Genomic DNA, 16,418 nt, shown 5'->3' on the forward strand with positions numbered 1-16,418 from the left:
GATGGGTGAAGGGGGCCAGGGTCGAGTTACTGCTCTCTGGAGTGGTCTGAGGCTGAGGGCCCGGGGGATGTGGCCTGGGGGGCCCAGGGTCCAGGCTGGGACCTGCCCCAGGGGAGAAGATGTTGATTCCTTACATCCAAAACCCTCCAGGACCTTCTGGTGACTCTAACCCCCTCTGTCCCGGTGCCCACAGACTCATCGAGATCTGAATGCTGGCGCCTTCACAGGTCAGGTGACCCCTGTCACGGGCTGAACGGTGGCCGCAAAGCACAGGTTCACATCCTGGAGCCTATGACTGTGGCCTTATTTGGAAAAGGGTCTCTGCAGGCGTGCTCAAGTGAAGGCTCTCAGACAGACCATCCCGGAGTGTGCGGTGGCCTTAAACCCAACGACTGGTGTCCTACAGAGACGCCCCGTGATGCCGGGGCAGAGACGGGAGAGACGCGGCCACAAGCCCGGGAACACCTGGCCCCCCCGGGAGCTGGGATAGGCAGGGAAGACCCTCCCCTGGAGCCCCCGAGGGAGCCCGGCCCTTCCCCAACTTTGACTTTGAACGAAACGGGGAAGGAACAAATTTGTGTTGTTCTAAGGCCCCGGTTTGTGTTCATCTGCTACGTGGCCTCAGGACCCTAACTCACACCCCTTCCCGCACCTGAACTAGCCGCCCTCCTCCCAGGACGGCCCGGGTCCTGAGCGGCCTGGCACTCTGACCACACGAACAGCGGTGCACTGTCCCCTCCCACCCAGCCCTGCATCGAGTCCGGTAACAGCCTAAAAACTGGCTTAAACCAGCAGAGCGGCAGCAAGCTTGTCCCTGGAAGAGAACGCAGCCCAGTGGGACCTGCCGGGGGCAGAGGGTCGGGAAGGGCTGTCCTAGCCACCCACCACCGTGTTGGGTCACTGTTGACCGGGTGGGTTTGGCCAGGGGCCTCCAGACAGCCTGGAGGGGAGATGAGGATGCCCAAGAGGGACTCTCTCTCGGTCCAGGGTCCCTCAGCGGGAGGGAGAATGTCCGGCCTGCAGCCTGCAGGTCAAGGCAGATCCGCCCGGGTTTGTGGACGGAGCTAACTCGAGGCCTCGGGCAGAAGCACCAGGGCGGCCCCGTCACAGTTCACGCTGGGGACCCAGGGAAGGCACAGCGGCTCGAGGTTCAGCTTCTGCCCTCGCACGAAGCGCTGCTCCGATGCCTGGAATTGTTGACGATCGCAGAAGGAGCCCACCCACCCCAAGAGTCGGAATTTTCAACTCTGAGGCCTCAGGGGAAAAATATCCAGAGGGCTCTATTACATTATGTCCGGGCAAATAAAACGGTCTCCAAGGAACCGGTCGTCCTGGCCTGCCCCCGCTCGAGGGCACACGCCAGCGCCAACCCCAGGTCTGAACCCCAGTCACAAGTCAACCTGTCTGAGCCTCAGCGCTCAGGGATTCCACAGTTCCAGCCAGGACGCTGGTCGCTCCCCCCACCCTGCCCGGGGTGCCCCCAGCAGCTCCAGGGCCCCACGTGGAGGAGATCTCGGAAGGGAAGGGCCGCCACGTGCCAAGTACACTGTGACCTGCGGCTCCCGGCCAGCCACGCAAGGGAGGGAAACAAAGCTGGGCCAGGGTCCCCTGCACCACCTGCTGCTGTCACCTCTAATGTACCAAAGACGAGGTGGCCCAGGGCTTGTCCAGCAGAAAGGACTCTGGCCAATGTCCCGTGCGCCCTTCCACAACAGCCCAGGCAGGCAGGCCAACAGCTGTGCTCACCCCTCGTTCCTGCTCAAGAACTCCAGGTGGGAAATGCACAGGCCCAGCTGCAGTCAAGGCCCTTTGGACGCTGGCTGCGGCCACCCCACCAGCTCCAGGGCCACTGCGCCAAACTGCCCGCCCCAGAGGCCCACCTACGCCTCCGCTACATCCCCCCTCCCTGCCTCTCTTTGCTCTCCAAGCTTTTAACCTCCCCCAAGCCCAGGACCAGGGAGCATCATACAATTCAGTGGCTATAGACACCTTGCTGCCTTGAGCAGGAACTTGGCCCTCACCTGCTTGTTCACCTGTTTGCTAAGCGCCTTTGAAGCTCACATCTTGTCCCCTCAAAGGCAGGGCCCTGCGGGCTGCCCGGCTGGGCCGGATCAGCCTGTCCCACCTCACACACCCCCTGCGGAATGAAGGGGCCAGATGCCCAGCACGCAGCACAACCGTGTCCTCTGTCCAGAGAAATCCAGGCATGACCGGGGCCCCAGAGCCAGGTGGACCCCCATCCTGGCCATACCGAGAGTGTGCCAGACCCTGCAGTAGGCCCCTGCCATCTTCGTCCTCTCATGAGGCTGCAGGTGGTAGAGAAGGGGGCGGTTAATGCCCCTTTACGGCGGTGGGGAGGTGGAGAGAGGTCGCCCCCGGCTTAGAGCCTCCATCCACCCGGCACACGAGGGAGGGGCCGATGATCCCCCTGACCAGGGTCCCGGCTGAACGGAGGTGGGGATGCACAGCCCACAGCCCAGCACACTGACCGTGGCCCTCGAGGCCGCCCAGCTGCTCAGCAGGAGGCACTCGGCCGGCCGCGAGCCCGGGGAGGCCACGCAGATAGGCTCGGCCCCTCTGGAGAGGAGGGAAGGGACTTCTCGCTCCCCGCGGTGACAGCAGGTCCACAGCGGCCCCCAACTCGGAGAACAGCAGGCTGGGGGCACTGGAACATCCCCCACTCCCACCACGCCCCTCCCGGCCTGGAGGCCAGCTCCCTGGAGCTCGGACACCACCTCGGCCCTGGGGACCCCTGCCTCACCGCTGCGCCCTCGCATTCGGCCCCCACCTGTGACGTCCGGCCTGGGAGGGCCGAGGGAGCTGGCGGGTCCACTATGGAGTTTCTCAGCACATCCTCAATAAATGCATCTATTCTTCTTCTTCCCCTTTTCTTTTTTAAAGCCAACCTGAGCTGCTCTGACGCTCTGTGACCTGGGACGTAGGCCCATGAGCTGCCTCCGGGTGACCCCTGCAGGGGCTTCCTGCGGGAGGGCCCTCCTCTCAGCCTCCAAGCACCCACCCTCCAACAGCAAGAACAGAGACAGCTGAGGGTCTGGGCTCGACGTTAAAAGACATAACCCTGCCGTGTCCCCGAGAGTCCAGCTGCAAGCAGGAGGGTCGGCTCTGAACCACAGTCGGGCCGGGAAGCCGGGAGGTCTGGGGCTGCCCGCGGCCCAGGGTCCCCACGGCCCACATACTTACAGTACCCACACCTGGTCCCTCCTTCAAAGATGAACCCGCTGGGCACAGCCCCATAGCGCCGGAGGTCCGACAGCTTCCACTGCCCCGTGACGGCCGGAGGGACGTCCCTGGCCACGACGAGGATGTCATTGCAGAGGTGCAGGGTGGCGGGTCCGCTCTCCAGCTTGGTGCCGGGAGCCACGGTCACGTGGAACCTGTGCACTGAGGGCGGGGCAGGGGTGAGAGGGCGTCGCTGGGGCAGAGGCGGGGGAGGGGCGCACAGCATCCCAGGGTCGGCTCAGAGGGCAGGTCTGCCCCGCCCCGCCTCCCAGCGCAGCGTCCAGCCCCGAGGTGGCTACACTCACCTCTCCCATCCTCAGGGGGCCCCCTCCCCACCCTAACTTGGCCCCGGCGAGCTCCAGTAAAAGCTCACATGCGACTCCTGGTAGGTCCGCGGCCTCAGGACTCCTGTTCACAGCACCTCCTCTGAGCACCCCCGCCAAGGGTAGCTGCTGTGGTCCCATTTCAAAGATGGGGAAACGGAGGCCCAGGAGGCCCAGCCTCCCGTTGGTCCGTGGAGAGTCTAAGGTCTGCCTCACAGCCCAGCCTGACCGCAGGGACACTCGGGAAACCGTGGACCCCCTTCCCTCTCCAGTTAGGGGTTCTCCCTGGCGCCGAGCAGGACAACTTGCTCCCCGAGATCTCATCCACTACCTCAGCTCGGCGCTTTGCCCCCGAAGCCCCTCAGGAGGACGGTCTTCCCTCCCCAGATGGCTCCCACCTCGGAAGAGGGTGCACCCCGGAGTAGCCGGGCCCAGGAGTGGACGGCGGCCTACCCGCCCGTGCCCACCAGCCTCATCTCCAACCCAGAGGGGCCCAGTCCCAGCTCCACCTCCTCCTCCCTGAGCCCCACCCAAGCCCCTGCAGTGGGGCGTCGAGGGTCTCCTAGGCAAGGAAGCGCTGAGGGCCTGCCGTGCCCTGCCCAAGGAGGCTGGGGGTCAGCGACCCCGTCAGTGTCCTGGTGATTTCTGTCAAGGTGCCGAGACAGGGTGCCAGCTGCCTCTGTGCAAGGGCCCTGCCTGCCCCGTGGCAGAAGAGGAGCCGTGCCCTGAGCCAGGCTGAACTGGCGGGAACCCCCAACCGCAGAACTTTCTGGAAAGGCGCGGCTCTTCCCTTCTGCCACCGCATCCCCTCACTGAGCCGTCCACACGTCCCCAGACTAGGGGACCGCTCAGGGGGCGCCCGGAGGTGGGAGGGGCCGCAGCCCCCTAGCCGGGCTGGGCTGGGGTGAGGTGAGCAAGGGCCTTACCTGGGCACAAAACAGTGGCCAAGATCACTGACATTTTAATGATTATTTAAACAACAAAAATTAATGCAAAGAGCCCACGGTGAGCGAAGCAGCAAATGCGTAAATCGAGACCAGGCTGGCTGTGGCGCTGGGGCAGCTGAGGACGGGAATGTCTGAGCGTGGCTCTGAGCCCGACTTCACTCTAAATTCTGACGCTTTGTTCGTCACGGGCTTTTGGCTTTAATTTTGAATTTTCAAAATACGGTGTTAAAATATCACGGGTTTCGAGATAAATTAGGACGTGGGGATTAAAATATACACACTACTATATACAGAATGGGTAAACAACAAGGACCTACTGTATAGCACAGAGAACTATACTCATTATCTGTAATAAATTATAATGGAAAAGAATATGGAAAAGAATATACATATATGTGTGTAACTGAACCACTTTGCCGGACACCTGAAACTAACACAACATTGTAAATTAACTATACTGCAATTTTTTTTAATTTTTAAAAAAATATCATGGGTTCTGACGGCTCAGCTGGGGGCCCGCCCGCCTCTGCTCACACAGCCGGGTGGGCAGCGGGGCTGAGAGGTGGGCTGGGTCCTCCCCATCTCCCAAGCACACTCCCCGCACCCCGCTACTCCCCTAGAGGGACACGCGGGGGACGGCACTCCCGACACCGCACCGCCCCTCCTGCCCCGGCTCTGGGCTCAGGCAGCCAGCCGCCCGCTGGGGCTAAAAGCTCTAGTTCAGATGAAGGGGTCAAGTTAGGGAGCTCAGGAGGGGCCAGCCCCCCAGCCCCCCGCCCCAATTGCGGCCGAGCGGAGGGCGCTCAGCAAGCACTGAGCTCCGTGGCCTGGAGCCGCGTCCCGGCCTCTGCAGCCCATCGGTGAGGCCCGCGGGACACTTCAGGACAGAGGCCGGGCCCTCGGAGCCCTGCACCGGTGTCACTCACCCTCACCCAGCGCGTGGCGGATCCGGGCGTCCCAGGCGCACATGGCCTCCCGGCTGTCGAAGCCCAGCATGATGGCCTGCGACAGGCAGACGATGGCCAGCGTGTGGGCCAGGCCCTCGTAGGGCAGGCCGGGCTCCAGGCCGCAGATGTCCTCCAGCGCGAGGCTGCTGCGCTCCCGCATCCCTCTGGCTCGCTCTGCCCTGTCCTTGTAGGCCAGCATCAGCAGGCAGTCTGCGGAGGGCGCGGGGGGCCGTCAGGCATGCCGGCCCAGTGCAGCTACCGCCCGGGTCCCCGGCATCCCCTCGCCAAGAGCCTGGGCCCCAGGCACGGCCCCGGGCAATTCCCCGGCCACCCTGCACCTCCACCTCCTCGTGTGCAAGAGGGTGACCCCACCCGCAGGGTCCCGGGCCACACAGCGGAAGCGGGCTCAGAACACTCCCTGGCTGGCCCGCCCACCTGACCCTGGCCCCCAGCCAGGGCCTCCACCCTGCCCCAGACCCTGGGGCCACAGGGGCCACACTCAGGCTGCTGGCAGGACAGCACAGAGCCTGCCCGGGGACTCAGGCCTCCCGCCTCGGCCCTGCAAGGGTGGCATCCTGCCACACCCAGACCCACTTCACCTCCTGGATTTCTCCGTTTCCAGGGTGTGACCCGGACTCCAGCGCTGGGGTCCCTCTGCCAGACCCAACACGAGCCACCCCCGAGACCCTGCAGGGGATGTGCCTGAGTCTGTCTCAAGTTCCCATTTCCCTCAACACCCTAATCGCTGCGCTGGTATCCCCGCCGCTCCTGGCTGCCTGTGTGGCCCTGGCGAACCGCCCGAGATCAGAGGACAAGCGTCCCTCCTAAGTACGCCCACCCTGGCCGCCACCCGGTCTCTGATGAGGGTGAGGAGTCCGGGGCCTAATGTAAACACCTAAACACTGAAGTGTCAGACAGCCCTGAGCCCCGCACCGGAGCTCTCCACGATCAAGCCCCCTCGCCCGGCAGGAGGGGACGGAGGGGCGGGCGCAGGAGGACGTCGCGGGATGGAGCGATGAACTGCTTCCCCCCGCCCAACCCCCGAAGCCTGGAAAAGCAGCCCCACAGACCCAAGTGACAACCAGATCCCAACGAGCTTGGCTCAAGACTCATCTTTGCCACCAGACGGAGAACAAGGGTGGTGCCTCCTGCCTGTTTGCCATCAAACCACAGTCACAGCCCCTTCCTTATGAAGGCAGAGGGCGGACAGTCTGTCCCGGCCACCCACCTCGGCCGTCGGGCGTGGAAGCAGCCCCAGGCAGTACACAGACCAGCCTGGGTGACTGGGCTCAGACACGCCTGTATTTACAAAATCCGGGGATTGTGGTGGGGAGCTTCACTTCCTACCTGAGACCCTGTTTGTAGTGTTTGAAATGCTTATGTCAGAAAAAAGCAAAGATGTTCTCATTTTGAGGGAAACAAACAAAACCCCAGAACCCACAAAAACCCATCTGCCCACCCAAGGGTTCCAGCGTGTTCTCTCCCGAGCATGGCTCCCTTAGGAAACTCGTGGCCCAGCCCGGAGAGAAATTAGTCACACACGTGGCATGAAGGGCATGGGTTGTTATGGAAGCGTTCCCTGATGTGTCACCAGAGGCCCAAGAGGTAAAAGCCTGGGGAGGCGGTGAGCACAGAAGGACTCCCAGTAAAAATGTGTGTGGACAAAGGGAAGCCACCGAGGCAGCTAGGGAAGGGACCACGGGCGTGAGGACCGCCCTGCCAGCCACACGGGCTGCTCCACCCCCAGACACGCCGACCGCCTCCTGCCACTCCTCTCCCCAGGGAAGGCCGGCATCTCTCGGTGGCTTTTCTAGGTAGCTGTCTGCCCCCTGTCTATTTCCTGTCTCCCCGCCCTGGAAGGTGAGCTCTTGAAGGCAGGCCCTCTTCTGCTGGAGAAGTGACAGCCCCATCACCTGGCACACATGAGGGTGAGGGCCTCTGTCACAGGAAAGACCATTCGCTTTAGTTGTGGCCTTAACAGCAAGGCAGGGCCAGACTGTCACCCCTTTGCTCTAGGAGTTACGCTCCCAGTGACATAGCCAAGAGCAAGGTCCATAACCCTTTCTGTGAAGAGTCAGACAGTAACTGTTTTCGGCTACGTGGACCACGCAGCCTCTGTCACAACTACTGAACTGCGAAAGTAGCCACAGACCACACGTAAGTGAATGGCTGTGTTCCAATAAAACTTTATAACAGAAACAAGCAGCGGGCCGGCTTCGGCTCAGGGCCCTGGTTTGCCGACTCGTGGTCTAGAGTCTAGTTTGCTACGAGCCCCTGTGTCGCCCCATAGCTTCTCACACTCCTCAGATGCCTCCTGTTGCCAAGCAGGTCTTGCCACCCTGGACGCCTGCACTTGCAAGGCTGGTTTGGGGACCTACATGCAAGAGCCAACATGTGTCCCCGAGACCCTTTTCCCTGGGCCGGTCTAATCTTTCTGGATCCTGGCTCTATCTGAAATGCAGCTCACATCCTACTCCTTACAGAGATCTGAGAATCAACGCGTACCCTCGCCCATCTGCAGCGGGCTGAATGGGGGCCCCCCAAAAGACATGTCCATGTCCTGACCCCCCCAAATCTGCAAACATGACCTTATTTGGAGAAAGGGTCTTTGCAGATGTGAACAAGGTAAGGATCTCAAAATGAGTCACCCAGGATTATCCACGTGGCCCTAAATCTAAAGACGAGTGTCTTGGGACTTCCCTGGTGGCGCAGTGGTTAAGAATCCGCCTGCCAATGCAGAGGACATGGGTTTGAGCCCTGGTTCGGGGGGATCCCACATGCCGCGGAGCAACTAAGCCCATGCGCCACAACTACTGAGCCTGCACTCTAGGGCCCACGACCCACAACTACTGAGCCCACGCGCCACAACTACTGAAGCCCGCACACCTAGAGCCCGTGCTCCGCAACAAGAGAAGCCACCGCAACGAGAAGCCCGCGCACCGCAACAAAGAGTAGCCCCCGCTCGCCGCACCTAGAGAGAAGCCCGCACGCAGCAACGAAGACCTGACACAGCCAAAAATAAATAAATAAATTCATTAAAAAAAAACAAAGATGAGTGTCTTTATAAGAGACAAAAAAGGAAACACAGATGCACAGAAGAGAGGCCACGAGAAGACAAGTCACAGAGTGATGCGCCCACAAGCCCAGGAGGCCTGGAGCGGCCCGGAGCCGGAGGAGGCGGGCAGGATGGTCCCCCGCGCCTTCAGCAGGAGAACACTGCTGGATTTTGGACCTCCAGCCTCCAGGACTGTGAGAGGGCACACTTCCGTTGTTTTAGGCCCCCCAGTTAGTGGCAATTCACTACTGCAGCCCCAGGAAGCTAACACACCCTCGGAGTCACTGCTTTCACTTTACATATGAACAGAACAGGGTGAGGGACACGGCTGTGTGATGATCTCCCACCTTCTGCCCCGTGGAGGCCCAGAGCCACAGCCCGGGTTACGGCTGGAGCAGCTGCCGTCCACCCCCTCACCCGGCACCCTCCAGCCCCCCGCAGTGGGCTCCATTAGCTGAGGCGCAACACCGCTCCTGGGAGGGGCGTGGCTGGGGCCCTTTGATGGGCAGCTGCTCCACCCCCTCTCCCTCCCCATCACTTCGGGCCATGAATTGATCCTATTTTTAAAACCTATTCTGTGAGGAGTGCTGTTTAGTGGAAAGCTGTTCAGTACCAGGCACCGGAGAAACAGAAATTCTCGGGTCTGGGCCTGAGACAAAGCAGGTCGTGCCCGGGAGAGACAGCGCCAGTGCCCCCAGGCAGCAGGGACACCACCAGCCCTTCCTGCGGAGCCGGGGGCACCCAGGGCTGCGCCCCTCGCAAGAAGCCCAGCGAGGCTGGTCACTCGGCGAGGGAGCGTCCCTGGCCTTCCCACCCCGCGCCCCGGGCCACCCACTCACGTGGCCGCTTTCTCTCCACGCCGGGCCACGAGGGCCTGAGGACCCCGCTCACGGCAGCACCCATCCAGCTGAAGTGCGGAGCTGCAGGGCCACAGCCAGGCTGCAACCTGGCCCTGGGCGCCCGGACTCCAGGGGCAGGAGATGAAGCCGCCGCAGGGCCTGGGCGGCTCGCTGCCGGGGCAGCTCTCGGCCAGGGGTGGAGGGGACTGCGGTCGTCGTAGTGAAAGGAGGCACGGATGGGGCGATGACAAAAGCGCCAAAGATTAAACCAAGGGGGTGCACGCAGAGGCACACGCACAAACACACATTCCTGTGCACGAGCACAGCCACACACTTGATCACGCGTGCGTGCGTGCTCACACACGTGTGCTTACACACGCACACCTGCAGGCTTGCACACACTCCACCACTGTGCATGGGCGCCACAGTGGGGACCAGCTGACCCGGTTCACGTCCCATATCCGCGTTTGGGAACCCGTCCCTCAGCTCTTAGAGCCTCTATTTTCCATCTGAGAAACGGACGCCACTCACCCTGCAGAGTCAAGGCACCAGCACAGCCCCAGCCTGGCACACAGAGGCCCTCGGTGAATGCCACACGCCAGCAAGCACAGAGCGGGATGAGCAGGGACCTCGGCCTGGGCCCTGGGACATTCCCCACCACCATGAAACCCAGGGGAGCGCACCCGCCTCTGGGGTCAGCCCACCCCTGCCCTCTTCCGCACATAGTGGGCCCTGCTCACCCAAAGGGCCACTGAAAGACCCCCAGTGGGGCCCCTCGGAGCCCACCCCACCTCCTTTCCCGTCCCTCCGCGGGGTGGCCTCCCCCATAGCCCTCAGCCCAGTTCACTCTGCTCACGAGCAGCCCGGGGACCCAGGGGACACAGGCCGGCTTCTGCGGAGCTGAAACCCGAGGGGAGACAGTCAAACGCTGAAAAAGGTCGATAAAGAAGAAAACTCTGAGGAAAAGCTGTCCAGGGGACGGCATTTGATGGCAGGGGTGGATGGCATTTGGGGGTGGACGGCACTTGATGACAGCGGCTGTCATGGGGCCTGAGCACGGGGGTCAGAGACTCTCCCAAAGGGACAACGGACTCCCAAGGGATATAAGGCGCCAGCCCGGCAGCACCTCAGGGAACAGCATTGTGCTAGAGGGAACAGCCAGTGCAGAAGCCCAGAGGCAGGGACCCAGTGGGCAGGGCTGGCACAAGGGGAAGGGAAGAGTGGTCCGAGGTGTAGGCGGGCTCCAGCCAGGTGGGCCTGCTGAGCCAGGCCAAGGCCGCATCCCAGCACACCAGGGGCCCTGAGAGCTGTGAGCAAAGAGGGCCCAGCCTGGCTGCGTGTGGCGAAGGGACACAGGGTGACAGCAAAGCTCCAGGCCCCTGCAGCTGTCCAGGCCAGAGGAGCTGCTGGCCTAGGCCGAGCAGAGGAAAGGGGGCCCAAGGCTAGGCTCTGCAGTAACCATGGTGACAGCGGGAGGGGCCTTCCCTCTGCGGAGGCCGCGCTAACTCGTGGGACCTCTTGGTGGGTGGATGACGGGGTGAGGGAAAGGAAGAGGAGGGCGATGCTGGATTGGGGAGGGGGGCACCTGGGTGGGGGTGCGGGGCCGGGGGCAGGGGGCAGGGTTGGGGTTCTGTCCCGGACACGTGAGCCTGAGAGGCCCATCAGACGCCAGGCGGCGTGCACGCGGGCAGCTGGACACACGCGTCTGAAGATGTAAAAATAACCATGGAGTCAGTCATGGGCACTCAGAGGCGTTTACAGCCCGGGGCCGAGAGCCTGGGGAGGGCGGGTGGCCGGGAAGAGGCAAACCTCCGGGCCTTGTGGGGGGCAGGGGGAGCCGGGAGAGGAGACGGAGGTTGACACCCACCCACGGGACACAGCCGGAGGAGCGGCTGTTGGATTTAGCCCTCGGAGGTCACAGTGACCTTGGGCAGTGCCTTCAGCAGAGCAGCTGGGCAGCGGCCTGGGGGCAGCCGAGCACTGGGGATGGGGGCTGCTGACAGCGCCCGCCAGCTGGTGCCTCAGGCTGAAGCCCAGAGGGACCCCCTCTGACCCACAGGTCCAGGCCTGTTCCTGATCCAATTCGGGGGGAAGCGCGTTCACTGTGTATGCAGGGCGCAAGGGGGCTTCACGGGCTCCCACAGGCAGGCTACCCCGACCTCGCCGGCAGCAGCGGGAGAGGACGGTGCCCCGGGCCCAGTGCATGCCCACCACCCGTCCACCCTCCGCAGGGACCAACTAGGACGCGTCCAGGTCACACAGTTGGTCCGAGCAGAGGCGAGACCTGAGCCCAGGTGCTCCGATTCCCGGTCCGGAACCAGGGGCTGCAGGAAGCCCTGGCCCCCTTGTCGAGGTCTCCATGGGGACGGGATGGCTGGCCACCACCCACACCCTGTCCTTGAGTGCCTGCCCAGCCCAGGACTGAGAAGTCACGCCCATTCCCCGGGGGACACGGCCGATCCAAGGCCAGAAGGTGGGACTGGAGAAGGGACCCTCCCCACCATCACCACCTGGGACCCCCAACCTCTCGGAATGCGCCCACCTTAGTTAGCAGAGCTGCCGCTGCACAGGATAGGCACGGGCACAGGGGGACACCTCAGGCGGCTTAAGGGGCAGGTGTCCCGAGGCCCCGGTTCCTGGGCAAGTTTGCAGGACCCAGATGTTGCCGAGAGTGGCTGGGCTCACAGCACCTCACCGGGCAGGTCCCAGCCCCTGCCAGGCTGCCTGTGAGGGGTGACGCTGAGTCAGGGACCCTGCCCTCCAGGAACTCAGCACCTGGACTGAGGGCAGGGTTAGGAAGCGGGTACTGAACTAATACCTCACCTTCAGTGGCAGGAGCAGGTGCTGACCTCCCAGCCGGCCAAGGCGCTGGGGGCAGGAGGCAGCACCCAATCATTTGTGGGCCAGACCCCTTGGGTCAGCAAGTCTCAGCCCCTGTGCCTATGATGACCCCCCAAAGGCCCTGCCAGCTCCAGGAGTCAGGGTCCCTCCCGGTGGCTTTCCTGGGCTGAATAAAGCCCCAGCAGCTTGCACAGGAATTGGTGAAGCAGGGCCCTCGGAGCGGAGCGGAGGGCCGGGGAGCTGCCCTGGCTGCTCAGGACCCCTCTGGGTGCCTCACCCGTGGGTGGGCCGCCCCCTCCACGGGGCAGCCACGCGAGAGACACCCCTCCCACCATCCTAAGCCTCAACCCGGGGAGGAAGAGAGGGGCTGCCCAGGGTCACCAGGGGTGGGCCCAGACCATCCTCCTCTCAAGGGAAAGGATCCAGGCATGAATTCTCTGGCCAGGAAAGAGGTCGAGACCCCAAGAAGCACAATCCCACTTAAGTATGACTGCCTTTTAGAAAGATTGTTACTTCTTTCAATAAGAGGTTTTCCCTTTCATCTCTTTAAGTGAGGACACGGGGGTGGGGGGAGGGGGAAGCTGGGGCGAAGTGAGAGTGGCGTGTACATATATACACTACCGAATGTGAAATGGATGGCTAGTGGGACGCAGCCCCATAGCACAGGGAGACCAGCTCGGTGCTTTGTGACCACCTAGAGGGGTGGGATAGGGAGGGTGGGAGGGAGGGAGACGCAAGAGGGAGGGGCTATGGGGATACATGTATAGGTGTAGCTGATTCACTTTGTTATACAACAGAAACTAACCCAGCATTGTGAAGCAATTATACTCCAATGAAGAACTACTAAAAAAAAATCAGAGCTTTTCCTTCCTTCCACTAACCAAACTTTATTGCAAGAAGAATAAGTGGTCCTAGTTAAGAAAAGCGAAAACAGGAGAAGAGACACAAAGCGGAGAGGGGCCCTCCTACCCTCCACCCGCCTGCAGCCCCTGATTCCCTCCTAACCTCTCCTTGTGGGCCCTCCTGGGAAGGAAATACTTTTCAAAAACAAGAGTCCTGGGTTTTCATGACGAGAAGGCAGGGCGGCCCCTCCTCTCTCCTTCCCAGGCTCCCCCTTGGCTGCAGCCGGGATCTGGGGAGTCTTAGCTGTGGGGACCGCAAGTACAAGGACCTGCCCCCAACACCCAAGGCCACCCGAGGGAGCTGGTCTTCAGGATAAGGGGGGGCCAGGCGGCTGCACCCCTCCCAGCCAGGCTCCCCAACACACTAGAGAGGGGCCAGCTCATCAGCTAAGGGCCAGGGAGGGGAGAGCGAGGAGGGTCCGGAGCCTCTGACCCGTCGGGGAACCACAGCCACTGGCACCGGCCAGGAGGCAGAGGGAGGGCTGGCGAGAGCGGGGCAGTGACCCAGCGGGGTCAGCTTGGCAGCTCCGCCTCAGGCCAAGCACCCGTAAGAGGATGACCGCGGCCCTCGTGCAGTGTGTGGATAAAGGGGGCGCTGCTAAGATAACGGCAGTGACAGCGGGGGTTCTGAGACCCTGGGGACCAGGACGTGAGATGCAGGGCTCACAGTGGACGGCAGCCCAGAGGGGCCGCGTGTACCTTCCACCACCCCTAATCCCCGCCCCGCCCCCAGTCCCCGGCCTCGTCCTGCCCGAGCGCCTTCCCTCTCTTCTCCGCGACTTCCCCTCCGGTCCAGCCCTGGCGCCCCTGCAGAGGAGGCTCTTCCCCGACGCCCCCCCCCCCCCCGCTCTCTACCGCTGCACGTGGTAAGACCCAGGAAAGGCCCGATGACCACAAGCCCACTTACAGACTCAGAGTCTACGGTGTTGAGGACCCACTGCAAACTCCCCTGCAGTGCACGAGGGCCCCCTCCACAGGTGTCCTCCAGGGCCGGCCAGAGCTCACCTCTCAACCAGCGCTCTCGGATACTGGCATAAAATCCACCACCAGGGGCTGCAAATCACTACCCCCCCCTACCAAGAGGGACAAGGCCCACCCCGGGACTGCTCTTCGGGTGGGCCACCTGTCCCAGAGGCCCGCACGGGCCCTGGCTCACCACCGTCCCGGCAAGCAACCCCCAACCAACAGCCAGCCCCCTGCCTCGGGCCATAGCCTCTTGGGTCAGCACGGCCTTCGCCCCTCGGCTCTGCCACCCTCAGCTGGCCGGTGCCTCCATTCCCTGCTGGCTGGGCCCCCCCGCCTCCGTCTCCCCAGCTCCGACCCTCCCCCACCCCTACCAGGCGTCCCTGAGCTCCCCAGGACTAGGACCCCACAGCTCCAGACGCAGGGGCTGGGCATGAAAGACTGATTGGCTGAACGAAGGGTGCACGGAGCCCAGGCCCCCTTGGAGGGGAAGCTGAGGCCCGGGCAGGAGGTGAGTGTGTCCGCGGCCAAAAGCAGACCCTTCTATCGCAACCACGAGGCTCTCAGAGCCGGCTCAGCGCAAGGGATGGAGGAGGGGACCCGGGAGGGGCGCAGGGAGGGCGCCCTCCACACCCTGCCTGGGAAATGGCAGACACCCCAGGCGTCCCGGAAGACTCTCGGGCAGCCCGCACGTGTGAGGCAGCGTGCGCTCACACCCCCAGCATCCCACACAGACCCCCGGGTGCCTGGGCCGGCTCCAAGGCACCTGTCTCCGGAAACAGCTGCAGCTGCACAGCTCGGAGCCTCCGGCCGCTGAGCTGGAGGTGCCCCGCTCCGGGGCTCCAGCTGGCTCCTCCCGGCTGGGGTGCCGGCTCTGCCCAGGGGCTTGGGAGGGGGCCGTCCTCTCCTCCCGGGACGGATCCCACACACAAGGTAGATTTCACTCTTCTCCGTTCCCACCTGGCGGCCCAGCCTCGGCTCCACCTGGGGAGGGTGGAAGGGCCGCCTGGGGTCAGCGCTGCCCGGAACACCCATCCGCATTTGGATTCAAAGACACGACTCAATCCCCAACTGGGGCAGAACTTTCCGGGATGCTCCCTGCTGCGTGATGGGGGAGGGGGCCAGGACAGGCTCCTGCCCTTTCGCCCCTCGGGCCTCCACCGGCTCCCGCAGGCCCCTCCGAGCCTCAACCCGCCCTTCTGCTAAGGGGGTCGCCGCCCCGGGCCTGGAGTCTGAGATGACGGCTCCCGGGCCCGGTGCGGTCGCGGGAGGGTCCCGCGTCCCGGCGTCCGCGGCAGGCGCAGGCCGGGGCGAGGCCGGAGCGCTCTCCGGTTACAGCCCTCGGCCCCGGCGCCGCCGGCTATTTCGGGCGAGCTGGCCGCGCTCCGGGCCGGCCGGGCGCAGGAGGCCGCCGCCGCCCGCCCCGCGCCCCGCGCCCCGCGCCCCGCGCCCCGCGCCCGCTCACCTGCCACCGGCGACGGCTTGCGCAGCACCAGCCACCTACTCCTCCACTGCGGGGACAGAGGGAGCGTGAGCGGCCGCCCGCGCCCCGCGCCCGCCCCGCGCCCGCCGCGCGCCCCGACCTTCTTGCCGTCCCGCAGCTTGACCTGGCCCTCCACCAGCGCCGCCTCGGTCATCTTCTGTCATGGTTCCCGCGCGCCCGCCGCGCCTCTCCCCGCCGCCCCGCGGCCGCCCAGCCCAGGGTCACTTTCAAAATAGCTCCGGGAGGGCCCTGCGCCGGCCGGCGGGGCGGGCGGGGCGGCGCGCGGGCGGGGCCGAGGTGCGCGCCCAGCCGGCCCTGCCCTGCCCTGCCCGCGCCCCGCCCCGGCGATGCGCCCCGCGGCACCTGAGGCCACCTGAGCGCCCTCCGGAGCCAGGCACACTGCGGGGCTCGGCCGCTGGCGCTCCGGCACTGCTCACCCCGGGGGTTGGGGGGGGTGGGGAGCGGGCTCCCCTCCAAAAGCAAAGGAAACGCCCGACGGGAAGGGGGCGTCCGCGCGTCCAAGCGCTTGGCCCAATTTTAAAGTGCGCTTCAACCGAGCTGGCTTCGCCCTCTGGCACCTGTCCCTCCCACCACCCCGAGCTGTCACCAGACACCACTGACCACAGAATGACCGTGGGTCGACCCTGGCCGAGACATTGCCCCGCCCCCCAGCCCCCTCTCTGCTTCCCCCAGACCACCCCCACTCCCCAGGCAGGGTGATGGAGGGGGGATCATTCACGTCCCCTGGCAGCAGGGATCCCAGTGCAGGTTGCTGCCCAGTAGTGAGTGGGACCACAATGCCGCGGTCTCCCTGTCTGGTTCCCCCTTCCCCCCGGGGCTGAGAGCTATCCCTCCAGGCAAGGATGGCACAGAGGTTC

At 64.1% G+C, this 16,418-nt stretch overlaps 1 protein-coding gene across 3 annotated transcripts in view; it reads right to left on the reverse strand.

The window, feature by feature from the left end:
• The window catches only part of DOK7 (docking protein 7), a 33,974-nt gene extending 18,280 nt beyond the window's left edge, over positions 1–15,694 (reverse strand). Inside the window, exons 1-4 of one of the 3 annotated variants that reach the window (XM_068542353.1) lie at positions 15,641–15,694; positions 15,523–15,568; positions 5,437–5,667; positions 3,202–3,402 (exon numbers count right to left, since the gene is read on the reverse strand). In XM_068542353.1, coding sequence (XP_068398454.1) covers positions 3,202–3,402; positions 5,437–5,667; positions 15,523–15,568; positions 15,641–15,694 — 532 coding nt within the window. Of the gene's footprint in view, positions 1–3,201; positions 3,403–5,436; positions 5,668–15,522; positions 15,569–15,640 lie in introns of those variants that run through there. The other 2 variants (XM_068542354.1, XM_068542355.1) reach the window with 2 other exon arrangements.
• Between the last annotated feature and the right edge of the window lie 724 nt (positions 15,695–16,418).

Source organism: Eschrichtius robustus, chromosome 4 (assembly GCF_028021215.1).
Source record: "Eschrichtius robustus isolate mEscRob2 chromosome 4, mEscRob2.pri, whole genome shotgun sequence".
NCBI lineage: Eukaryota > Metazoa > Chordata > Mammalia > Artiodactyla > Eschrichtiidae > Eschrichtius > Eschrichtius robustus.